Genomic DNA, 26,892 nt, shown 5'->3' with positions numbered 1-26,892 from the left:
CTTCCCCAAGAAAGGGGAGTGGGACGGACACAACCTATGGCAAATTTAGATTTTGGCCAGTGGAACTTGGTCTGCTGCATTGGAGGGGTCCTGACTTTGTTTACCGTGAGAGCCAGTAGGGAGGTAAAGATAGTTTTCCTTCTCAAACACCCTTCCTACTACCACAGGCTGGTTGCTTAAGAGGCAGAGTGAGGGAGGGTGTAGCTGGCCAAGAGTGGAGAATGGCCTCTAAGAAAGTTTGTTTGCCAGTCTTGACCAGCCCTGAGGACATTGCTTCTACACCACCTACTTGCCTAAGGAGTTAGACTGATGCATCCCCCCTAGCACCTGGAGTCTACCTGAACAGTCTTCCAAAGAGCGCCATCTGCTGGCCAGACCATAAAAGTGCATGGAAAAGGAAAAATAAATCAAAGAGGCAAGCAGTGCCTTTACTGCCACCATTTCCAAAGCCCTAGGAAATTTACCTGCACCCCTTTACTGGGCCCTTAGCCCTGGTTTGAACAGTTAAACAAGGCCAATCCTAAAGATCTAGAACAAGTTGAGCCAAGAATCAAAGAACAGTGGTAGCACACAGCTACTTAACAGTAAATCTCTAGATGAGAGAGAGAAAATGAACATTAGAGTAAAACAGCATCAGAATCAGATGCCTAGACAACAGCAAAAAATTAAAAGCCATACTAAGAAAAAGGAAGATATGACTCAGGAAAAGGAACAAATCAAAGCTCCAGATGAGACACAGGACTTGAAACAGCTAATCAATGAGGTTAATACAAATCTCCTATATCAAATCATGGAGCTGAAGGACAACATGGCTAAAAAAATAAAAGGCATTAGGAAGACACTGAGGGGGTACAAAGTAAAATTTGAAATCTTAAATGGAAAAATAATGCGATATGGGAATGAAATACACAATGAGTGAGATCAAAAATACAGTAGAGGCACACAAAAGTAGATTTGAAATCATGGAAAAAAGAATCAGTGATGTAGAAGAAAGAATTGAAATTGAAGAGAAAGAAGAACAGAGAGAGAAAAGAATGGAAACAATTGAGCAGGGGCTCAGGGAGTTGAATAATAATAGGAAGTGCACCAGCATATATTTTATGGGAGTTCTAGAAGGAGAAGATAAGGGAAAATGGATAGAAAGAGTATTTAAGGAAATAATGGCCAAAAATTTCCCAACTCTCATGAATATACTTGCCCAGGAAGCACAGCATACTCTTATCAGTATAAATTCCAACACAAAGACACATAATATGCAGAATGCCAATGTCAAAGATAGAGAGAAAATTCTGAAAGTGGCAAGAGAAAAACAAAACATCATGTACAAAGGATATCCAATAAGACTTAGTGTGGGTTTCTCTTCAGAAACCATGGAGACAAGAAGACAGTGGTATGATGTAATTATGGTACTAAAAGAGAAGAACTGCCAGTCAAGAATTCTTTATCTAGCAAACCTGTTCTTCAGATATGATGGTGAGTTTAAAATATTCACAGATAAACAGAAACTAAGAGAGTTCGTAAACAAGAATCCAGCTCTGCAGGAAACACTAAAGAGAGTTCTGCAGCCAGAAAAGAAAAGATAAGAGAGAGGCTTGGAGGACAGTGTAGAAGTGGAGACAATCAGAAAGGGAAACCTAAAAGGTAAAAAGATGGGTAAAATAAGATATGACATATGAAAGCCAAGAATATAATGGCTGAAATAAGTAATGTCTGTACAGTAATAACACTGAATGCTAATAGATTAAACTCCCCAATCAAAAGGCATAGGCTGGGGTTTGAATCAGCATCAGCAGTGGGTGGTAGTGGGTTTGGCCTTGGAACTTCACAAGTCAGTGTAGAGTCCCTGGAATACCAAGACAGCTGTGAACTTGGACTGGCAAGTCAAAGGCTGCTGGGAGGGTTTGCCACCTTGACTTTCCCCTGCACCCTGGTCTGCTTGCATTTTGTGCACACATCCTAGTCACTGTGCACCACTCTGCTCAGGTCCCTCTCCTAGTCACTGTCAGAGACCCTGGTCTCTTTAGCTGTGAGCCTCTCAAGCAGCTGCTACCCCTGAAGTCAGAGCTGAGGGTGCTGGGCTCCTTGGCGCTCTCCTACAGCTCCTTAGGGCTGAATGACATTCCTGGGAGCACATGGGACTTCGTTGCTGGCAGCTCTTCTCTGACCCCATCTCCTGTCCTGAGCCCTGGCTCCAGCAGGAGCCCCAGCCATTCTGAGCTGGAGAGTGTGAGGCAGCACCTAGATGAGGTCAAGAGAAACATCAGGTGGTGGAAGGAGTCCTGGCAGCAGGTGAAGCAGGTATGGCAGGTGAAGTGGGTGACGTGGTACGCAGGGGTGGGCAGGCCCTCCCCCCTCCCTCCTGCGAGTCTCTTTCACCTCAATGGCCTCACCTCGGTTCCAGACCTAGAGGCAAAGGGGGCCAAGGAGTGCGACCTGGTGGCTGACAGCGACCAGCAGCTGACTTTGCAGAAGAAGGAGGAGGTAGAGGCCAGCCAGGTTCTAGGCGATGCTGGAAGGTTTGAAGGGTTCTGGGTGGCCTGCGTGGTGCCTGCCCTCAGGGACTTCAGCGGCATTGACGCCATCCCCTTCCCAGAGCTGCACTCACTAAGAGCCAGCTACGCCTGGACCTGAAGGCAGCCAACAGAGTCATCCTCCAGCTGTGCTCCAAGCAGGCTGCCATGCGGGTAGCCAGACTGGCACAGTCCTGCGGCCCTGCCAGCACCATGTCCCCAGCGAACCATGTGCTGCCAGTGCCCCCGAGCATCCCTGCTGTGAGGGCCACCCCACCTCGGTCACGCTCAAAGACCCTGCACTCCCAGGAGAAGATGACAGCAGGAGCCAAAGTCACCCTATGCCCTTGCCCAGCCCCCTTACCTGTGTGCCACCCCCTCAATGGATTCACGGGTGTCTCCCCCAAAACCGTAAAAGCTTACACATCACCACTGCTGTACTGTGGGTGGGGCGGCTGGAGTGTTGTGGCTTCACTACTGCTGATGAGACCACCAGGGAGGCTGGTGGAAGCACTTTGCAAACTAAGAACTGAGCTAGGTCCTAGGGTACAGCGACTAGAACCTGCTTTCTAGGCTCATGATGCTTTTAGTATGCGATAATATGAAGCTTTCTATGTGTCCTGTGAACTTAAAATATCTCTTATCAGTCTATTAATAATTCACAGTATGGTAAATATGTTAGATATTATATTCTGGAATTAGTACTTACTAAATGAGCATTTATGTAGTGGTGAGAAATACCTAGGATTTTTAGTTTTCAAAATACAAACAAATAGTATTGATAAGCAGAATGCAATTATGGAAAGACACAAATACATTTAGGTAAGTTTTCAATTTAATGAAAGGAGTTTCATTTTCAGACATGCTGTTGAGAGAGCATTTGCGTGCACGTGGCCACTGTCTCCAAGTGCCTGTGTCTTACAAAGGAAGTGAAGGAAATGCCAGGCTTTTGACTTTCTTTCCTCCTTTGGAAGTCTGGGAGTCAGTTTGATATTAACCAAGTGTGAGTCAAAAGGGATCGGATATTAGATTCTGGACAAGATTTATGTTATTTATTTTTTCCCTACTCCCTCATTGTTTGCACTTGCTGTGTCTGCCTGCCTTGTTTCTTTAGGAGGCATGGGAACCAAACCCAGGACCTCTGGTGTGGGAGGGAAACACTAATTGCTTGAGCCCCCTCTGTTCCCTGCTTTGTTGGGTTTCTCACTGTGTTTTTCTTCTTGTGTATCTTGTTGTGTCAGCTTGTCACGCCTGCCCATCGTGCCAACTCGCTGTCTTCTTTAGGAGGCACTGGGAACCAAACCCACGACCTCCCATGTGGTAGGCAGAGCCCAGTCATTTGAGCCACATCTGCTTCCCTGGACATTGTTTTTTGAGAAGCTGTGTTCTGGTGAAGCAGTAGCTGAGATTTATACCAGGTAGTGGTGCTTTGCGATTTTTCATGGGTGGCATAGGGCACCCTTGCAGGTGGAGGGAAGTGGTCAACTATCAGGAGCAGTCACTTGTTGTGGATTTCAGGTGTTACACTGTTCCCTGACTTACTCGCCTAGTTGCTTTTGGTTCATTCACATGGCCAGTGGCCTAGAGTGCGTGGGAAGTTGCCTCTGAGGACCCCACCCTGGCCCGGGTCCCTGCGTCCACCCCCTAAACCCTGGAGCGCTGACAGCCTGGCCTCATACCCTGAGGCAGATCAACAACTGAAAAGGGGTCTTTTCTGCCCTGGATTGGGGCATGGTTCTAGAAGGAAGAGGACCTGTGGGTTTGCCCAGAGCTGGCTTTTTCAGTGAAGGAGCTCCAGATGGCCCTAATAAAATCTTCTCAGAATCTGCCCTTGGGGTGGGAAGGTGAGGACAGGTTTTATCCTCTCCAACTGGGAAGGGAACACTGACTTTGCCAAAGACTTAAAAAAAAAATCTTTTTAAAAGATACCTTAGATAACAAATGTAACATCAAAAATACAAGAGAGGGAAGTGACTGTGGCTCAGTCAGTTGGGCTCCTGTCTACCATGTGGGAGGCCCTGGGTTCACGTCCTGAGGCCTCCTCACCCGCACACCGTGGAGAGCCTCCAGCTTGGGTGCTGCTGAGTGTCACCTGGCCTGCAAGCGCTGCAGAAAGCTGACTCAGCAAGGTGATGCAACAAAAAGGGAGACAAGCAAAAACGCAGAAGAGCACGGAGTGAATGGACATAGAGAGCAGACAGCAATTAAGCTGCTGGGGGAGGGGGTGTCAGTAAATAAAAATAAATACAGCAGAGAAGAACACACAGCGAATGGACACAGAGAGCAGACAGCACGCAAAAAAGTCACAAGGCAGGGGGGAATTTAAAAAAAATACAGGGAATTCCCATATACTTCACCCCTCCCCGTCCCATACTTCCCCATTACCAACATCCCTCATTAATGTGGTATATTTGATACAATTGATGAACACATATTGAGGCATTGCTACTAACTGTGGTCTATGGTTTACATTATGGTTTACACTTTACACTGCACAATTTTAAAGGTTTTGACAAAATACATAAGGGCCTGTATCCCTCATTGCTTTATCATGCAGGACAATTCCTGTGTCCCCAAAATGTCCTGTGTTACACCTATTCTTCTCTCTCCCTTCCCTCAAACCTCTGGTGGATACTGGCTTTATATCAATGATACAAGTTTTTCCATTGCTAGAATAGCAATAAGTCTAATTAGTCCATACTTGCTTTTCCCCCTTATGTTTGTTCATTCCTCGATCTTGAGGATTTGGGGATGGTGATGCCTATTTTGTGTCAAATTGAGAGGGGGATTAGATCCCATGGGGCACATAGATGGAACTGTCTTGCTTGCAGTTGCAGATATGCTGTTTTATGGGATGGGCATTGTCCATCATCATCCTTTTGTTGTCCTGGGTGAGTCCAGTGAACTGGAGACTAGGCATTGCAACTCTGCTGAGAGTCAGGGCTCAATGGGCATAGGAACAGACTGAAGATTTAAGTCTCTGGGACATGTATTTAACAAGCATAATGCTAATTATAGTTTCAGATAAAAGGGCCGGAAGAGCCCTGTGTAGGGAAATTATAAGTGTTTCTAGCACTGTTACACTGGGGAGTGCAAAAGACTTTCAGTAGCATTTTTAAAGTGCCAAGTGACTAGGTAAAAATTTTATCAGAGAAAAATTAGAATGTATTTAAATCTAGTAAGAAACTTAATGACATTTTTCATGTAAAACAGAAAAGTTCTGTCTTTTCTAAGGAAATCTGCAGCTAGGTTGCCACTTGTGGACTCGTTGACTTGGAATTTAGTGAATCTGCTTTGTTTTGAATTCCAGTGAGAATGACTCATTAGCACAGCACTTAGAAATTATGTGCATTTTGTGCTTTTGTCATCAGTGTTAAGATTTTATTTTTTTAATATTTGTATACTTGTTTCTCATTGTAGGCCTTTGGTCTTTTGTGGGATAACCGAAAAATGTTTATTATCCCTCTCTATCCTAGACAGCTTCAAATTATAAACATTTAAGGTCAAATAAGTATTAGGTGTATTTATAAGCTATTCTGGTCAGTTCTTATGGAATCTGGTTTGCTGTCAGGAGCAAGGTCTCTACGGCTCAGGTTTGGGAAGAGGGCACAGGCTCCACATTTCAGGATGCGGCTGGTGCCTGTGTTTTGACATGCCCACAGCCGGGTTGGGCTTCTTTCAGCATCCTTGCTCAGGGTTGTCATGGGAGGAGCAGAGGAACCCGAGGAGAGAAACCCCCAGAGCACGCAGTGCTGTGGAGGGGGTCTGATCACTTTGGGTTCCCCAACCCTGCTTTTTGACTCTGGGTCTTTTGAGGGATCCCAGGTCACAGGAGTGCAGCAGTAAGGGAAGGTACCAGAAGCTGCTCTGTGCAGGCATCCCTGCCTGGTGCTTCCCCGAGGCTGAACTAGGAGCAGTCCTGCTTGGCACTTGGTGTCAACTGTCGTACTCTCTTGTGGTGACATTGTACTGGTACAAGACCTTAGCTTAGCCCAATGTGGATTTTGTGTGGATTAATTTATGGAAGCCCCAATTGGTACATTTTGAGTATTTAGATTAGAACATTTGCAGAATTGGTAAAAAGTTGTTTGTAAATGTTTGAAAATGAATAGAAATGGAATATCATAGCATTAGTAGCATTAATATATGGGTATGATAGTTTTTTGTTGTTGTTGTTTTGGAGTGATGAAAATGCTGTAGTGTTGATTGAAGTGATGAATGCTCAACTTGGTAATTACACCAAATGCCATTGATTGTATATTTTAGATAAACTGTATAGTTTATGAACAAAAAAATAATAGGGTGGTTTGGGGGAAAACCTACCAAATGTAAGATAGGGACTATAGTTAGTAGTAACACTTTGACAATGCTCTTTCATAATTTGTTACAAATGTTTCACAACAATGCAAGGTTTTTGTAGTGGAGTGATGTATGCAAACCCTGTATAATGTTATGCATGCTTGTTTTGTAAGTTCACAACTTTTACCATATATTTATTGTTTATGTATGTTCATGTATGAAGGATATACTTCAAAAAACTGTTTTTGAAATGAAAAAAAAAAGTTTTAGTAAAACTTCCAGTTTACTAATTCACTGATATAGTGTGTGAACTCAAACTCATTAAATAATAGCCTTCTCTTTACAAATTTTAACCAATGTGTAAATTTCCTTTGTTATTACTTCTGAGTATATTTTTAGAATTTATTTTCATATTACACAGTTGGAATTTTTCATCTGGCAAATATGAATATTTCTCTGGCTTTTTGAAGTAGGATAGGAGTAGGGGTTTGAAATGGATCACAAGTTGTGTAAATCTTAGTGTGTAAAGTTAAATTTGTCAACTCCTGGGAAGATAGTTCAACCTTCAAGGCCACTTAATCACTGAGTTCTTTTTCTTACTTTTAGACTCACTGATTCTAATAAGGAATAGGAAAACAATGGTTCAGTAACTTCGATAATAAAGGAAATAATGGTCCAAAAAGTTTGATAAAAAAAAAAAAAGGAAAAGACAAGATAACCCATCAGTGAAATCAGAATTGTATGATTAAATCCCTAATATAAGTATCTCAACAATTGTAAAGCCAATCCATTATCATATTTCACAATACAAATGGGATAATTGGAGACTATGAGCAGTTCTGTGTGAGTATCTGCCAAAACAGAAGCATATAGCAAGTACTAGAGGGTGACGCCTACGGTAAAGAAACATAACTTCATTGTGCTATCACAAGCCTAAGTGAAGCTTCAAATAAACCACAAAGCTGAATTTGAAAATCATTATGAGATCAAATGAACTGGTTGTCTATAGAAGTGAGAATATAACTGCTATATGAAAGTATGTAGAAACATAAAGGGTTTTGGAAATATTTTTGGTGTCTTAAAGTTTTAGATGAGGGGAACCAGTAATAACCACTTTCAGGATAGCCTGTCCCTTCAAAGAGAGCTCTTTTTCATAAAACGATGTAACTCAATTCCGTGGCATATTCATTGCTTTTTTTACTACTTGACTTTTGGTGACTATGAAGAATATATATTCCTTACATCTTATCAGTTATTATGGCTGGACATTGAATTTACTTGTCATAATGAGGCAGGTTTACTTTAAAAGTCAGAAATGATATATTGTTCATGTTTTGTGAATGTATTCTGCACATAATTATGCATCTGACTAATTTTTGTGAAGAAAATCTTCCCTTTCATGCCTTTACTTGTTAAGAACAAGGAAGTGATGTCCTATAGTTTTCATCCTAAGGGTTCAGATTACACCTCTGAAATTAAAGTAGTTTCTGACTTTATAAGACATGAGCAGCTCATTTTAATGTATATGTTAATTGTAAATGTTACTGTACGAGCAAGGATGTAAAACCAGTGAATAAAGGTCATTTAACCTCAAGGCTTGGTGCATGTTTTTTGTAAATTATTGAATATGAAGTAATAATTAAGAGAATTTAGTACATACATATTATTATTTAAAGAAACCTTATGTCATAAATAAACCTGTTATATTATGTACATTTGTAAAGGGATTCACAAATTCCTCTGTTACAGAGTGTACTTGAAAAAATATATGTGTATTTGTAGTGGTATGAGAGGTGCAGTTTGCGGGGGCATTGGTAAAATATGTAAATGATTGATATTAATTATTCTAATTGGAGTTAAGATATTATCAATCTGATAAACAAAAATATTGTTTTCAGTATGATGAATCTTAATTGTGTGACAGTAATATTTATTTGAGACAATATATTGCAATTCTTACTCTAAAAGATTTTCAGAAAATATAGTTGATAATTTAAGTAATGTAAAAAATGAGTTGATATTATAATAGCCTGCTAGAGCCTAAAAATCAATAAGAGGCTGCGTTTTGGGCATAAAAAGTATTCAACATTCTTTGCTGAATTATACAATATAAGAAATAATTTATAAATTTACTTTAGAAAGTAAATGGTATTCTTTCTATGGAAATTCCATAGCAGCAAATGTGGTTTTTATTTGATTGAACAGAAATAACCTTACTCTAAGTGATATAGAATATACAAATAAAAAATTATAAACTTGACTAATGAGCTCTTTCTTTGAATGTTCTTGGCAAGTACAGTATATAGCAGTGTGTGAATATCAGATATGCTTCATGTAATTTTTATCTTTATCCTCATAACTAAACTTTGATCTCTATCTTTTTGCTTGCTTGCAAATAGGAATGATTGAATGTAGTATGGTACAGGAAAAATTGACAAAGGCCCCAGTCTTATGCATATTTGTACTTAGAAAGAAGATATATGTTATAATTTCTATGTATTTGTAGTTTACTTCTACAATGATTGGTCTATTTTATTTTCCTTATCAGTAATGTTCATTTACTTATAGATATTTTAATATATATTTAACATATTCTAATTATTCATTTTAGATGATATTTATTAAATAGAACTATGTTTCAAGCACTTGGCTAGATGCTGGGAAACAAAGGCGATAAAGCAGTACTTGCTAAATGTAAGCTTTTCCACTAAGAAATATATCAGAATTTCAGGTTGTACTAGGTTAGATTCCAGTCAAAATTTCATGAATTTCAATAAATCTTTGCTCTATAAAACCTGTATATCAAATTCTTGAAGTTTCATTTCAGTTTTTAACTTTATTTCTGCTTTTATTATTGAAATATGTAGATTAATATAAAATGCTTGACTTTGTTGGTAGTTATAGAAATGATTAATACTGTGACATAGTTTCATATGATATGGCTGGCAAATATGTTTTAATGTAATTTTACCTGAAAAGAATTTCATCTGATTATATGCAGTGCTGGAATCTTTTTATAAAGTGATGGATGAGTTCAAGCATGGAAATGCACATTGGATCCCCGTGTTCTTATTTCTGTGGTCTTATTCAAAAGAGCATTATATTTCTAGAGCTATCCTTAACACACATTTGAATCCTAATTGGGATATGCCTCCCATCATTTCTTGATAGAATAAAACAAAATAAATATAGAGACTTTAAGCATGGTAGATAAAAAATGTAATGGGAAGAGTTACGTAAGTTGGAAATACCATTGCCCTAAATCTAAACTGTAGAATAGATTATCTTAATACTGTTCTGATGCACTTTTCGTTCTGCATAAAACTAAATTCAGGAAATATATCAATGGCAGTTCTATTGTCTTGATTCTCTTACAATTTTGTGAGTAGTTTAGAACTTTGGTCTAATTTATCAGCATGTGTGTGTATGTGTGTGTGTGTGTGTGTGTGTATAAAGCCTCAAAAGTAAAAGACTATTATTTGAATACCTTTTAACAGCTGATATCTGTGGAGAGTTGAGACCGAGAAAATCTCACTGTTACATAAGAATTTTCAGAATGCACAATTTATGGGCTATTACCTCCAGTACAAGTTAGTGATCATGAAATTTAGAATTAATATTTATTGGATTAAAATTAATAAATTTCCAATATTTTATATATTATCAGCTGAATGCCTGTGGAAAATGTGTATTTTAAGAAGTCATTGCTTACAATCTAATTTGGTTTGCCTAAAATGGTATTCTGTTGCTGCTTTGACTTGTGCCTCTAATAGGCAGAATACTTTGTCTATTGAAACATCATTTGTCCTTTCCTCACGTATTAGAGCAAAGGATTGGTTTCTGTTACTAATTGTAACTTGGTAACTGAGATCTTGGGAAAGGATCAGTTTCCCTGGGCTTCATTTTCTCCTTTGTAAACTGAAGGCATGTACCAGTTAGGAATGACCTGAGGTCCATTCCTAAGCTAGCACTGTTCACTCTCCAGAGCACTAGCATATCTGAAAGGTTGCCCTGAAAGGGACATAGGCATTGCTGGGCTGCCTGCAAAGAGGTATGAAGAGAAAGACTACCCGTTTCCATGTGTTGCTAACTAGTTACACTCTCTTCTGGTTTGGGACATGCCACGTCATGCTGGTCAGCAGAAGGTGAAGAGTTCCCTAAAACTGGGCAAAAGAGTGGAAGATGGGTGTGAGTTTATGTGTTGGGAAAAAAGAAGGTGCTCCGTGGGTATTTTTTTTTTTTTAGATCATGAAAAAAATTTATTGGGAAGCAGTTTGAGAGAGAATCTTTAGACTCTTGTAGGTAGGCCAGGAAGAGAGGAAAATGTACAGCTGGAGTTGAAAATGTGAAGCCTTTCAACTCCTATGCAAGCAAAATAAGACCTTCTCTAACTTAGAGAAGGAAAGAAGCCAAGGATTGAGGAAGATAAGCTATCTGAAGGTTTTCCAGTGGTAATTTAATCTTCACTGTGAGTTTTCAAAATAAATATATGCTATTAAAGGATAAATAAGAATTAGTAATAAATGATTCAAATGCTTATTTTAGGAGATTTAATTGCCTCATGTTGATTTAAAGAATAATATGCTTTGCTCTTTGTTTAAAATGAGTTTAAGTGTGATGGTTTAAATAAAGCCACACAGATTAATTCAAAACTTGTAGAAGAAGGTAATTAATGTATGTGCTTGTTAATGTTCTAGTGCTTTATATTTTCTTAAGTCCAAATAAAAACCCAGTAATTTTTGTGCTTACTATATGTCAGTGAGAATGCTAAACTCAGTGGTTAAATATGGAACTGAGGTTCTAGACTGCCAGTCATCAAAGTGCCAGTATTTACACTGTGTGTTATCTTGGAAAAAGTTAGTTAACATTCCACACACCTCAGTTTCCAATTCTGTAATGTGGAAATTATGGGTGACTTAACACTTAGGTTGGTTTTGGGTATTGATCCATATGAAGCAGTGATAATATAGGAAGAGTTTAATGCAATAACTGCTGCTGCCCCTCCTTCCCCACCACACACAACTTTGTGATGCAGATACTACCCTTAGCTCAGTAAGGAAGACTAAGGAATAAAGGATATAGGTAATGTGCAAAGTCACACAGTTGACATGAATCCAATAATAGCACCCCGCTCTGCTTTCTGCATTGTTTCTCCTTCCATGCATTCTCTGTGCCCAGAAATGACTACCTTGCTCCTTGCCCCCTGGCAACAGAATTATTATTGCCACTCCTCTCACAGTTTTGAGAAAAATTCAAATCCTTCAAAAGTGAATGCATTGCTACACCGCAGGGATTATAGTTTACATTGTAGTTTACACTCTCCCCCAATCCATTCAGTGGGTTATGGCAGGATATATAATGTCCTACATCTGTCCCTGCAATACCACACTGATGAAAGTGGTTGTTGATGTGGGAGGTGTGTGCAGGGTGGTGGGGAGTGCTTTCTATGGGAACCTCATATTTCACATTTTATGTGATCTATGTATGTTTAAATAAAAATTTTTAAAAAGTGAATGCAAGTAAGAAACTGGGTAATAGGTTCCAAAATTACCCAAGGTTACTTGGCCTGGAGTTAGATGTCTGAACAGAGGTCATCCTGCAGCTGGTATGGATAATCTAAAAATTTCCTTTAGCTCGGAGAGGAAGGGTTTTCTTTTTAACTTTGTGTCAGTGAAGTAAACTGACTCAGTTTACTGATTTATCATGCCATGTAAAAGTTTGTAGGGAGGTTTTACCTATGAGAATAGGGCAGGATACCCGGTGGTCTCAGATGGAGCACCAGGATGTGAGAGTAAAATTCTGCAAAAGGGGTTTGGTAAGGATTCAGAGTCAATGATGACTATTTCTGCATTTACTGTTTTGTTTGTTTTAAAGCACGAGGAATAAGAATAGAGGCACTGCTGTAAAGAATGGCTGCTGAGTTTGAACAGCCTGGGTTTGGCTCCCTGATCCACTTCTGTTAGCTGTATGGGCAAGATGTTAAGCTCCGTGTTTTTTAGTGTCTCATCTGTAAAATGGAGATAAGAATAGAATCTACCTCCTGATGTTGCAACAAAGTTAATCAGTTCTTAGAATGATGTTGGCCCTCTTTTAGCATCCAATAATTGGTAGCAGTTGTTTATTTTCCTCTTGTATACTGTATAGACCTCTGACTCCAAAACCAAAAATGTAAGCTAGTATTAGCACCTTGGAGATTAAATAGAACTCTCTCGACTACTCTGGAAAAATAACTGGCATTCATTTATTTCTATAAGGTGTGCTCTGGATTTCCAGTGAGGGGATCTTGGAAGATTGATCATTTGTAAATTGGAAACTGCCTGTTCATTTTTCTAGTAATTATATTTGCATGACCTTGAGTAGAGTTTTCCTCAGCCTGAATTGCAGAATAAGCCCAGATTTCAGAACCTGTAGCAGTTCGATATTATTGATGAATACCAAAAAGAAATATTGGATTATGTTTGTAAACTGGTCTTTTCCTCTCGGTAAATGAGATTATATTGAATTCAATCAATATAACCAAGTAAACCTCTTGTGTCAATTGGGTGTTGGACCCCACTCCTTGGTGGGTGGGGACTTGCAGATAAAAGGCATGGCAGAGGACAGAGTTGGGGGTTTTTAATGTTGGAGTTTTGATGTTGGAGTTTGATGCCGAAGCCTTAAGCTGGAGCCCTGGGAAGTAAGCTCTTAGAGGAAAGAGAAGCAAGCCCTGGGACTAGAGGAACCCAGGAAACCAGAACCTTCGCAGATGTTGGCAGTCATCTTGTTCTAGCACGTGAAAATAGACTTTGGTGAGGGAAGTAACTTATGCTTCATGGCCTGGTATCTGTAAGTTCCTACCCCAAATAAATACCCTTTATAAAAACCAGCCAATTTCTGTTATTTTGCACCAGCATGCCTTTGGCTGCCTAATACAGAACCCATGGGGGAAATAACAGTAACTTTTTTATCTCTGCATTGATTAAAGACCTACGATTGCAATGTACTCTGTTAACACTTTACATGCAATAACACATTTAATTTAGTAACAACTTTATGATTTTAATGTATTATTATAATTTTTTATTATAATTTTATGATACCTCCACAATCCATTCTCTCAGTTGCTTTCAGTGGTTTCAGAAGTTAAAGCATACTGTCTGTGGCAATTAGGAGGAAATGTAAGCTCTGTAGCTTGGTTAACTCTTCTTCCCCTCATCTGCCCCTCACTTACCTTTCTGACCTTAACACTTTGATTCCATTGCTCAAAGTTTTGCTATAAATACTGGCTTCTCTCTTCCTTGACCAGTTCCCAACTCTTACCTATGTTGGAGCCTTTGTACCAGTTGTTTACATGTCTGGGAATGTCTCACCCCCAGATCTTTGCATACTGCTTCCATCCCATGGGTTTTGCCTCAACTCAGAGTGGCCTGACACGGCTACTTTAAATTAAGTAAACACCTCTCCTTACTCTGCCCCATCATCACTCTTTATTCAAAACATTGTCACTGTATTAGTTTCCCCGAGACTGTCATAACAAATTACCACAAGCTTGTTACTTAAAATAATAGACATTTTTCACTCCCTCTTCTAAGGGCCATTAGACTGAAATCATAGTGTCCACAGGGCTACACTGCTTCTGGGTCTCTAGGGAAGAATTCCTTGCTTCTGCAGGATTTTGGTGGTGGTTCACTTCCTTGGCTTGTGGCCACATTGCCTCCCTCCCAGAGAAAATTGGTCTGCTCTCTGCTCCCTCAGCTGGAACTAAAAGGGAACTGCTTGGACCACCTGCCAGCCCAGCTGGGCCAGTGTTGCCTGCTCAAAACAAGTGGGCTTGTTGTGGAAGATCACCTTTTTGACACCCTGCCACTGGAGGTCAAAGAGGCATTGAATCAAGACATAAATATTCCCTTTGCAAACAGGGTTTAAACTGAGATAATATGTGCACACCCTTTTGCAGTCAGGACTTCCTAGCTTGCAAATACTTATGTACAAGTAATTGCAAGATAATGCATTTTAGGAGTAAATACGTCTTTAAAAGTAAAACAGAGAGAATGCATAGAAGACTGATAGAAGGCATAACTGAATGTCAGTGTTTGTAGTGTTTTAAGTCATTCATTTCCAAGTGTTTTCTCTTTGCTTTTCTTTCTTTCTTTTTTCTTTTGGGAAAAGGGAAGGAAAACGCATAATTAGTGATTTTGGGTTCTTTTAAAATTGTTTGTAACGTGAATGCTGCCACTACTGAATGTTTACAAATTGCTTGCCTGCTAAAGTAAGTGATTAAATTGACATCTTCTTACAATAAAAAAAATCTTTAATTCTGACTTCACGTTGCATCCTGCTCCACATGTCTAACTGCTCTGGGTTTTGCTGTCTCTTATGAGGACTCTTGTCACTGGATTTATGGATCATGTGGGTAATTTAGCCCAATATAGTCACTAATTTAAAATTTTTTAAATGTATGCATATCCTTATTTCCTGCTTCCCTTCATTACAGGGGTTCTTAAACTTTTTTGGTCCATGGACCCCTTTGCCAGTCAGGTGAAAACCATGGACCCCTTACTAAGTGCACATATACTGTGTATTATTTAATAAATATGTTATACTGTCACCAAATAAACAAGAATATTGTTTATTTTGAATTTCAGTTCAAGCTCATGGACACTTGGTTAAGAACTCCTGCTTTATTATAATGTAAATTCATCACAGCTGGATCCTTTGTGGTTTACTGTGCCTAGGAAAAAAACTTGGCATATAATAAGCATCCAGATATTTGAAAAGTGAACGAATGAATATAAACTTAAAAGGTTACAAAATATGTCCATCATTTTAAAGCTAGAAATTTGGCAGAACTCAGTATATTCTAAAAATGACTTCTTCTTGTGGTAGTGGGCATATAAAATGTATAAGCAACAACTGAAACAAAACCATAAAACAAAAGTTATTATGTAATAGCTTTTTGACATTTGTTTTATTTTGTCAACCTTTCTCCAAGGTAAAAAGAAAAAAAACATGCCATGTTTTACTAGCCACTATGCCTTTATATCCAGTGTACTTATGAATTAGCTTCTGTCACCTGTGGTGTTCAAGGTCTGTCATTTTGGTCTTCATGAAAAGTTAGAATTCTTGCCTGTGCAATTCTTCATGTCTGCTGACTGATGGGGAAAGCTCCCAAATAAAAGAATTCCAGCTTCTGGTCCTCTGGGTATTGCAAGTGGAGGGGAAATAAAAACAAAACAAAACATTCCCCATAGTTATATCAGAAATAGCAAAGTCTTAATAATTCAGAGTAATAATGCTAATTACAGTAGGTTATGAGTACAATAGTCACATCATTTAAGGTCACATAAAGAAAGGTGGGAAGGTATTTCAGACTCAGGAACAAGTGAAAGTCTGTACTCAAGAGCCACAGGCTGTTGCTGTAATCATTTGTTTTTTTGTTTTGTTTTGCTTTGGGTACCAGGGCTGGAGATTGAATCTAGGACCTGGTATGTGGGAAGCTGGCACTCAATCACTGAGCCACATTGGCTTCCCTGAGTTGGTGTTATCGTTTTGTTTGCTTGTTTTTTGTTTTGTTTTGTTTTCTTTTTAAGTGACACTGGGAACTGGGAACCAAACCTGGGACCCCCCTGTGGGAAACAGGCTCTCAACCTCTTGAGCCACATTTGCTCCCCATTTGTTTTCTTTTCCTGCTTTCCTTCTTCCTCTTCCTTCCTCTTCTTTCTGGTTGTCAACTTTTTTTCTCTTACATTATAAATACATTTTTAGAGGAAAAGGAATCTGGATGTTAAATAGCTTGCAAGTTGTACAGCTTGCACTTTTAGCAGAGAGAGAGAGGCAGAGATAGGGAGAGATTGAGAGAGTGAGAGTGTGTGTGAGAGAGAGGGAAAGAGAGGGAGAATGAGGTGGAGGGGAGAGAAAGGCAGAGACCAGAGACGGAATGGTTTGATGCTTTCTCTGATCCCAAATACAGCAAATCCCAGAGAAGGTCTCGTTGATTCATTTATTCAACAGTTTCCAGGAGAGGGGCAGGTAGAGAAGGGAAAGATAAACATGCTCATGAACATCCATATTTTGCATGAATGTTTATAAGTTATATGTATGTATATACACACAGTCTTGATTTTGAGAGCTGTAATATGAGCCAAACAAAGTCCTAGCAACAGGGTTGGAAAAATAAAAGTAGATTTTAGTTGCTTTCAAAAAACCTCGTAATGAAATTTAGAATACATAAAAAAACAAAATTGATAAAAGCCAGTTCTTTAAAAAAAAAAAAGTTTGTGGGGGGGGAAGATGAATATGAATTTAAACAAGAGAATATTCACTCTGTTCCACTCAAGGCTCTTACTGGTAATATACATTATCCCATTCCAATTGTTTTAATGGCCATCTTTTATATTCATTTTTTATTTTGTTGTTTTCACTTTACATTTTAAGTACAAATCTGAAATTCAAACTATCAAAGGGAGGGGTAACTGGAAAACTTTGTAAAAACATCTTCATTTGAACTAGTGGAATATTTTAAGCAGAGGGGAAAGCAAGTACATTCGTGCTATTTGCTTCCTTTTAAATAGTCAAAGGTACTGCTAAAAATGATTTAAAGTTGGTTTAACTTCATGAAACTTTAGAATTAATTAAAAATAAAATCAGTAAATAACTGTTAAGTTGATGTATCCAGGGGCTGTTAGACATTATGATTAATGCAAAGAAATCTGACACAGTCCTCATCTCAAAGAGTTCATAATCAGTATGGTTGGAAGTGATAAAACTGGTAGAATAAAAGTCACATTTTTATAATAAGATTTAAATAGCTGTTTGAGGATATAGTGAGATATTTGATGCTAAAGGAGTAAAAACATCTGAATGTGAAATAATCAGGAAGGGCTGTATTCAAAGAGGTGATATAAAATTGTTTTTGAAAGATGAATAAAGAATAGTGGTAATATTATTCTGCCTGGAATAATAGTAGAATGAAAGCATCTAGACCCCGAAAGTACCAAGCCTTGCTACAAACCCATCAACCGTGAAATATTCTCCTAGAGTAAATCTAGTTCTCATAATATTGAGTGGTGTCATCAAGCAATGAATATTATCTTCATTGTTTGTCAAAGCCTATTAAAAATTTCAAAACCTGAGGGAAAGAACACATTTCTAAGAAATTTATTACACCTTTCCTCTTATAAATTCAGTCAATAAATATTATGTGAATTGCTGTGTCAAGAATATTCTCTGCCTCAGTAATAGGTAAGCTATTCATTCATGTTCATAAGTGTCCCAATTTGCAGTATTATAAATGATTATGAAATTGGATTTTAAGTTATTTTTAACATTTGGAATCCTGAGGACCCTTACTGTTCTCACAACTTTAAATATTATTTATTCTCATGTCTTTAAAGCTATGATTACTATTTTCTTTTAAATAATTGTGAAACAAGTAAAAATGAGATGCTATGCATGTCCATAGAAATCAGCACCTATTTTTAATTGGTTTTGAAATTAATTTCCATAATGTGTGCATACATCAAATGTTAGGCATTAGGTTATATATGTACATAAAAGTTTTATTATCCAGAGTTGTTATCAAGTATGCATCTTCTAACCCATCTGTGGAGAAAATAGTAACAATTTATTGTCATCTTCATTTATTAAAATTCCTGAGCTTTCTTGACAAGTCCTACCAAGTGAATCTTCTATTTAATGAAATATAAAATTGTCATCAGAGTAGGAACTTTGTCTTTAAGGTGTGTTAAAAAATAAATGGGCTGATACTTAGGAGATACTTAGAACAGTGTAGAGCATATGGTAAATGCTTTGTGTGTTTGTTAAATGAAAATAAAATGCACAAAGATACTGAAAGTACCATCCTCTATTTCAGAAATAATTTCAAACTTAGAAATAAGTTGTAAAAATAAAAGAAGCAAGGAGAACAGCATTAAGTTTACTCATATTCCTATTTTTAATGTATTTATTTTTTATGAACCATTGGAAGTCAAGTTACACATATCATAGCTCTTTTTTTTTTTTTTTTAGGTACTGGGGGCTGGGGACTGAACCCAGGGCTTTGTATGTGGGAAGCCGGTGCTCAACCAGTGCTCAACCAATGAGCCACATTGTCTTCCCTGAGTTGGTTTTTTCATTTGTTTTGCTTATTGTTTGTTTTTGTTTTTTTCAGGAGGCACAGGGAACTGAACCTAGGACCTACCATGTGGGAAGCAGGCACCCAACTGCTTGAGCCACATCTGCTTCCCTACCATAGCTCTTTATCCCTAAATATCTCAGTGGGAATTTCCTGAAATTAAGGATGTTCTTTGTTTAAGTACAATTTAGTTGTCAACCTCAGTAATTTAATTCGATGCAATTCTTTAGTCTCCTATTCCTAATCTGGTTTTGTCATTTGAAACAATAATGTCCTTTATAGCATTCTCTTCTTTAGTACAAGACCTGGTTTGGAATCATGTGTTATATTGAGGAGTTATGTCTATTTACTCTCCTTATTTCTGGAACATTTCTGCAAACTGCCTTTGTCTTTGATGACTGAATTTTTGAAGAATACAATACTCCCCTCCTTTTCTTTAAAATTCCAGTGTTCTCATTTCGGATTTATCTCCTCATTCCTCATGATTATATTTAGGTTATGTGTTCTCATCCAAAATACTGTGATATTGTGTCCTTCCAGATGTGGAGAAGCATAATGTCCACCTGTCATTGGTGACATTCATTTTAATCATTAGATCAAGGTATTTCCTGATTTCTCTAATTTTTTTCTCCCTTGCAGTCAATCTGTAGTCTGTGATTTAGGTTTTGCATCCATTGATAATTTATACCTGATCCAGTCTTTACTATGATGATCAGAAATGATTATTTCCAAATCCAATAATCCCTGCTCATCTACCAGTCAGCACTCAGCATTCCATTGAAACCAACAGCCCCACCCCCCAACCTCCCTTCCTTCTTTGGTATGGACTCTATTTATCGAAATTTTGAAATCAACATTTATATATGTTTCCTATATTAGGCTATATGATTTTGCATTAAAATGATCAATTTAAATAAATGATTTGGCAAAAAATAAACTCTCGCTGGAATTATTAGACACTTATCTAACCACACCTAAAAAACTTATGTAAATTATTGGATATTTGTATTCTGAAGGTTACATTATATGGTATTATTTATAGAAAATATCAAGAGACACTGTTATACACATGTAGAAATGTAAGGAATCTTTTATAATTATGGTATTTCATTAACAGTGATTGATCTAGAGGAACAGATTTTTTTCCCCTTATAACCTGAAACTTTGTCCAAGTACATTTAATCTTCTCAAGGCTGTCTTTTGATGATTTTCTGGATGGCAGTCCAGTATCTCTGGAACTGTTTCCATTTATTGTCTTAATGATAAGGAAGCATTTTCCTCTAATTTAATTCTAGTCCTCAATGCAAGAACAGAATGCTACAGTAATACAAAGATAATTAAGAGACAACATGGGGCAAAATTGGTGCCTCAGTGGAACTTTTGACCATCTGAAAAAGCTGCTTTTTAAATGTGAATTTTAATTAAAGAAAATTTATCATATTAGTTATTTGAAGCAAGTCTTTTGAATGGAAATATTCAGCATGAACTTAACCTTTAGTTTAAAGTGGAAGAGCATGTTCTTTTTGTAAAAATATAAGCAACTTTTCTGAATTATTCCACATGTAAAATAAAATTTTTAGAGAGAAATAGAACATGTGTAATGTATTGGTTTTCATGTGGACACCAAGCTTTCAGTCTGGAATTTGGGGTAAAAGGCAGCCTGCATCCTACAACTATAGTAGGTGAATGTGAAAATGAAACACCTGTTTTTTTTTTAATTTAATTTTGCTTTAGTATATATTCCCTATATTAGTGAAAGTCATATACTCTTACAATATAATGTATTTATTTATAAATTGAGGCAGGGGGAAAATAGACAATATTGTCCCAAAATTGTATGTTTTCTTTTGTAAAATTAAAACAGCCTTTAACTATACATATCTATTTTGGTCCAATAATATATGTGGGTTTATAATTGATATATTTTAGTGTTAAATATATTTCCTTGGAAACAGACATTTAAAAGTAACTGAGGTAAGGTATACATTTAGTATTTTTTAAAGTGTTCTTAGCAATGAATTTACAAAATCCGTGGGCCCAGGATAAGATGTATGAATTTTCTGTATTTTTTATTATTGTGACAACAAATAAATGTGTGATGACATATAAATATATAAATACTTATGGCATTTAATCAGTACTGGAGTCACTTCACTGAGGAATTTTACATATTTTGCTTATTAATAGGATTTGAAAATTTCTATAGAGAAATGGGCACGTTTAAATAATCTTTGGAAGCAGATTCTTCAGCAATGAGCTGGAAAAGATAAGATTATTTTTCTGCAAATGCTTTTGTTAAATTTACCTGGTCGAGGAGACTTCTGGGAAGATGGAAGATTCTAGAGGCAGGGAGCTCTCCTTTCTCCAAGAAAAATAGCTAGAGGACAGACAGAAACAAAATTGTTCTAGGGCTTAGGACACCAGGAAGAGGCTAGAAACTACTCAGATGAAAGCGGGGTGAAGGAAAGGAGTCTCAGGTGGCTGGAAAAGTCCCATGAGTAAAGCTGCAGCAGCAGCTGCTGGTGCCCATTCTCCACCCTTGAAGCAAACAGCAGTGGATCCTCTGGTCCCCTTCTCCAAAAAAGGGGAGAGGCAGGGACACATTCCATAGCAAAGTCAGATGTTAACCAGTGAACTTGGTCTGCTGTGTCCCAGGATTCCCACACTTCCAAGCTGGGTGGGGCTACCACATTATTTATCCTGAGATACCTCAGGGAGCTAAAGATACTTTACCTTCTCAAACACCCTCCCCAGTACCCTGGACTGGTTGGTGAAGAGGAGGGGCAAGAGAAGAGAGCAGCTTCTGAGAAAGCTTGTTTTTGAGACTTGGCCAGCCCTCCAGGATTGCTTCTGCACTACCCACCCAGGTGAGCTTACAGTGAATGCGTTCCCCTAGCTTGAGCAGTTAAACAGGTGCACTTCTAAAGGTGTAGAACAAGTTGAACCAAGAATCAAAGAACAGTGATAGACATAGCTACATAACAGTAAATACCTAGGCAAAATAGAGAAACTTGCCATCAGAGTAAACCACCATCATAATCGGATACCTAGACATCAGCAAAAAATTACAAGCCATACTAAATAAAAGGAAGGTATGACTCAGGCAAAGGAAAAAAAAAATCAAAGCTCCAGATATGACAAAGGACTTGAAACAACTAATCAGTGATGTTCATACAAATCTCCTAAATCAAATCATGAAGTTGAAGGACAATATGACTAAAGAAATAAATGACTTTTAGAAGACACTGGGTGAGCTTAAAGAGAACTTTGAAAGCTTGAATGGAAAAATAACAGAGCTTCTGGGAATGAAAGATAAAATAAGTGAGATTAAAAATATAGTAGAGGCACCAAACAGAAGATTTGAAAGCATAGTAGAAAGAATGATCAATTTAGAGGACAGAAGAGCTGAAATTGAAAAGAGAGAACAGAGAGAAAAAAGAATGGCTTAGGTAGTTGAATGATAGAATGAAGCAAACCAAGATACATGTTATGGGACTTCCAGAAGGAGAAGATAAGGGAAAAGGGACAGAATGTGTATTTGAGGAAATGAATATGTCCCAACTCTCATGAAAGACATGAATATATGTTCCCAGGAAGTTCAGGGTAGTCCAACTAGAGTAAATCCAAATAGTCTTACCCCAAGAAGTATGATATGCAGAATGCTAAATGCCAAATGCCGAAGATAAAGAGAAAATTATGAAAGCATCAAGGAAGAAGCAACATATCACATACAAGGGGTGTCCAATAAGAATTAGTGTGGAGTGTATTTCTCTTCAAAAACCATAAAAGTGAGAAGACAGTGATATGATATAATTAAGGTACTGAAAGAGAAAAACTGCCAGACAAGAATTCTTTATTTGGCAAAACTGCCTTTCAGATATGATGGTGCATTTAAAACAGTCACAGATAAACAGAACTACGAGAGTTCATAAACAAGAATCCGGCTCTGCAGGAAACACTAAAGGTAGTTCTGCAGCCAGGAAAAAAAAAAAAAAGTGCAGAATGTCTTGGAGGGGAGTGTGAAAGTGAAGATTATCAGAAAGGGTGACCAAAAAATGTAAAAAGATAGATAAAAATAAGATATGTCATATAAAAGCCAAAAGATAAAATGGGTGAAGTAATGCCTTTACAGTAATAATATTGAATTTTAATAGATTAAATTCCCCATGATGGGGACAGAATGGATAAAAACCCATGAGACATATATAGGCTTCGGCAGTAGATTCTCCTTAGATTCAAGGATACAAAAGATATTTCATGGAAACAGTAACCAAAAGAAAGCAGGGTGGCTATACTGATGTTAGATAAAACAGACTTTGAATGCAAAAACATGATGAGAGATGAAGCAGGACATTATATAATAATAAAAGCAACATTCCACCAGGAGGGAGTAACAAAAGTATCTGTGCACTATCCAGAGTACCCCAAAATACATGAGGCAAACTCTGGCAAAACTGGCAGGAGAAAGAGATGTATCTACAATAATAGTTGGAGATTCAACAAGCCTCTCACATCATTAGATAGAACAACTAGACAGAAGATCAACAAGGAAACATATAACTTGAACAATATAATATACCAACTGTACCTGACAGAACATTGTACCCCAAATCAGCAGATTTTACTTTCTTCTCAAGTGCTCATGGATCTTTCTCCAGGATAGACCACATGTTGGGTCACAAGTAGTTCTCAATAAGTGTTAAAATATTGAAATTATACAAAGTACCTTCTCTGATCATAGTGGATGAAACTGAAGATCAATATTAACAAGAAAGGGGAAAATTCACAAATACCAATTAGAGCAGAAGTAAATGAAATTGAGAACAAAAAAATGGAGAAAATCAACAAAACTAAAAATTGGTTCTCTAAAAAGATCAATAAAATCGTCAAACTCTTAACTCTACTAAGTAAGAAAAAAAGAAAAAAAGATGTAAGATGCAAATAAATAAAATCTGGAATGAAAGGGCAGCATTATGAAATAAAAAATATAAGAGGATATTATGAGAAAGTCTGTGCCAACAAATTAGACAACCTAGATGAAATGGACAAATTCTTAGAAATGCTCAAGCAACTTATATTGACTATACAAGAAATACAGCCACTGGGCATACCAATCACAAGCAAAAAACTGAATTACTCATCAAAAATTTTCCGGAAAAAAAAAGTCCAGGGCCATACAGCTTGACAGGTAAATTCTACCAAGGATTTCGAGAAGAAGTAATACCAATCCTCTTTAAAGACTTCCAAAAAATGAAAAGGAAGGAAAATTACCAAAACATTTTATGACGCCAACATCTTACTAATACCAAAGCAGATGACGTTACTACATGAAAAGAAAATTACAGACCAATCTCATTAATGAACATGGATGCAGAGATTCTCAACAAAATATTTGCAAATTGAATCCAACAGCATATTAAAGGAATTATACACCACAATCAAGTGGGTTTTATTTCTGGTCGCAAGGGTGGTTCAACATAAGAAAATAAATTAACATAATACAACACCTTACATGTCCATTCTACCCAAATTGATTTATAGATTCAATGCAATTCTGATCAAAATTCAAACAGCCTACCTTATTGAAATAGAAAAGTCAATTACCAAATTTGTTTGAAATGGAAAGAGTCCTGAATAGCCAAAAATATCCAAAAAAAGAAGAGCAAAGTCGGAGGACTCATGCTTCCTTACCTTGAAGTGTATTATAAAGACACAATGGTCAAAACAATGTGATATTGGCATAAAAAGAGACATACTGATCAATGGTATCAAATCGGAGTTCAGAAACAGACCGTCAGCTCTATGGTCAATTGATTTTTATAAGCCTACCAAGTCAGCTTTTCTGGGACAGAACAGTCTCTTCAACAAATGGTGCTGGAAGAACTGGATATCCATAACCAGAGAAATGAAAGAGGACTCCTATCTCACTTCCTGTACAAGAATCAACTCAAAATGGATCAAAAACCTAAATGTAAAAACCAGAACCATAAAACGACTAGAAGATACTTTAGAGAAGCATCTTCAAGATCCTGTAGGGGGTGGGAGTCTCTTTAACTTTATGCTCAGAGCACTAGTAATGAAAGGAAAGTAGTTAAATGGGACTTCCTCAAAATAAATCACTTCTGCACCTCAAAGGTCTTTGTAAAGAGGGTAAAAAGGCAGCTTACTCATTGGGAGAAAATATTTGGAAATCACACATCTGACAAGGGTCTAATGAACATGATATATAAAGAGAACTTAGAACTCAACGATAAAAAGATGAATGGCCCAATTAAAAAATTGGCAAAAGACCTGAATAAAGATTTTCTAAAGAAGAAATACAAATGGTAAAAAACACATGAAATGTTCAACATCACTGGCTGTTAGGGGAATGAAATCCAAAGCTATGAGATATCATTTTGCACCTACTAGAATGACCAGTATTTAAAAAACAGAAAATTGCAAGTATTGGAGAGAAGATGGAGAGATAGGAATGTTTACTTATTGTTGTTGGGAATGTAGAATGGCACAGCTGCTACATAAGTCTGTTTGGCAGTTCCTAAAGAAGTTAGACATAGATCTACCATATGACTTCGCAATAACACTACTAAGTAGATACCCAGGAGGTATGAGATCAGGTACAGGAAGAGTCATCTGCACACTGATGTTCAAAGCAGATGTATTCCCAGTTTTCAAAAAATTGAAAAAACCCAGGTGTTCATCAACTGATGAATGGATAAACTTTGGTATATACACACAATGGTATATTATTCAGCTGTAAGAAGAAATGAAGTTGTGAAGCATATGACAGTATGGATGAACCTGGAGGTAATTATGTTGAGTGAAGCAAGCCAGGCACAAAAGGACAAATATTGTATGGTTTCACTATTATTAACTAAATTATGATGAGCAAGCTCATGCAGTTAATAGCTAGAATAAAAATCACCAGGAAATAGAATGTGGATAAAGAATGGAAGCTGAAGTTTGATATGTGAAGAATTGGTAAAAAGTTGTTTGTAAATGTTTGTAAATGGATAGAAATTGTTAAAGCACACCATAGGACTTGTAATTAGTAGTGCTAACATATGGATATGATAGAGATTGAAAGGAAAAGTCTAAGGACATGTATATCAATAGAAAGAAAACTGAAAAATTAAACATGGGACCTTATAGCATTAGTGAATCTTGTGAAAAATGAATATAATTATTAGTGCATTAATAAGACTGTTTTTCTCTGAGACAGAACAAATATACATTAATGTTACAAGAGGGTGATTCCAGGGTGATATTTCAGCAAAAATACAACCCCAAATACAATAGTGTATAGTAGTATGTTAATTTTCTTACATCAGTGGAAAAAAAGGAAGTGTGGTAAGTGAAAGAAACTAGACATAAAGTATTACATATTTTATGCAAAATGTAAATACAAATAAATTGCAAAGATGGAAATAAATTAGCAGTTATGCATGATGGAAAGGATAGATATTGAGAAGTGGCTACTAAGGGATAGGGTTTTTTATGTGTTCATTTGCTTGATTTTGTTTTTTTTTTTGTTAATTTTTTCCTTTTCTGGAGTAATAACATGCTCTCATATTCATCGAAATGATGAGCATACAACTCTGTGATTACACCAAATGCCATTGATGTTACGCTTTAGATGAATTGTATGGTTTGTGAATATGTTTCAATAAAATTGATTAAAAAATGTATATGGTTAAGGTGTTCAAGAATTGATTACTCAAAAATATTATACTTGAGAATGACAATCTTAAAGCTAGGTTATTTCTACTTTCTCTATTACAAGGGCCTAAATTAAAATGTCTCCATTCTCTTTTGTACACAGTTCTTATGAATCTATTTCTGTAGACTTCAGTTCTCCTGTGGTTGTTTTTCCGTTTGCAGCGGCAATGGTGCACAATGATTACTTTGTAATTATTTTGTAATATGTTTTATGCCCTTTGGGATTTGCCTCAAAGAAAAATAAAGCAATTC

At 37.1% G+C, this 26,892-nt stretch overlaps 2 protein-coding genes across 3 annotated transcripts in view; both read left to right on the top strand.

The window, feature by feature from the left end:
• The window catches only part of KHDRBS2 (KH RNA binding domain containing, signal transduction associated 2), a 679,570-nt gene that overhangs the window by 24,293 nt on the left and 628,385 nt on the right, over positions 1–26,892 (top strand). The window lies entirely within an intron of this gene.
• On the top strand, positions 611–3,043 carry LOC139440048 (putative E3 ubiquitin-protein ligase UNKL). The gene is given in 5 exon segments (XM_071218701.1): positions 611–763; positions 1,984–2,334; positions 2,410–2,605; positions 2,608–2,691; positions 2,694–3,043. Coding segments are annotated over 5 exon segments (1,134 nt in total).

This window comes from Dasypus novemcinctus, chromosome 11, assembly GCF_030445035.2.
Source record: "Dasypus novemcinctus isolate mDasNov1 chromosome 11, mDasNov1.1.hap2, whole genome shotgun sequence".
Classification (NCBI taxonomy): domain Eukaryota; kingdom Metazoa; phylum Chordata; class Mammalia; order Cingulata; family Dasypodidae; genus Dasypus; species Dasypus novemcinctus.
The sequence above is the reverse complement of the archived record's forward strand: the minus strand, read 5'-3'. Positions and strand labels throughout refer to the sequence as shown.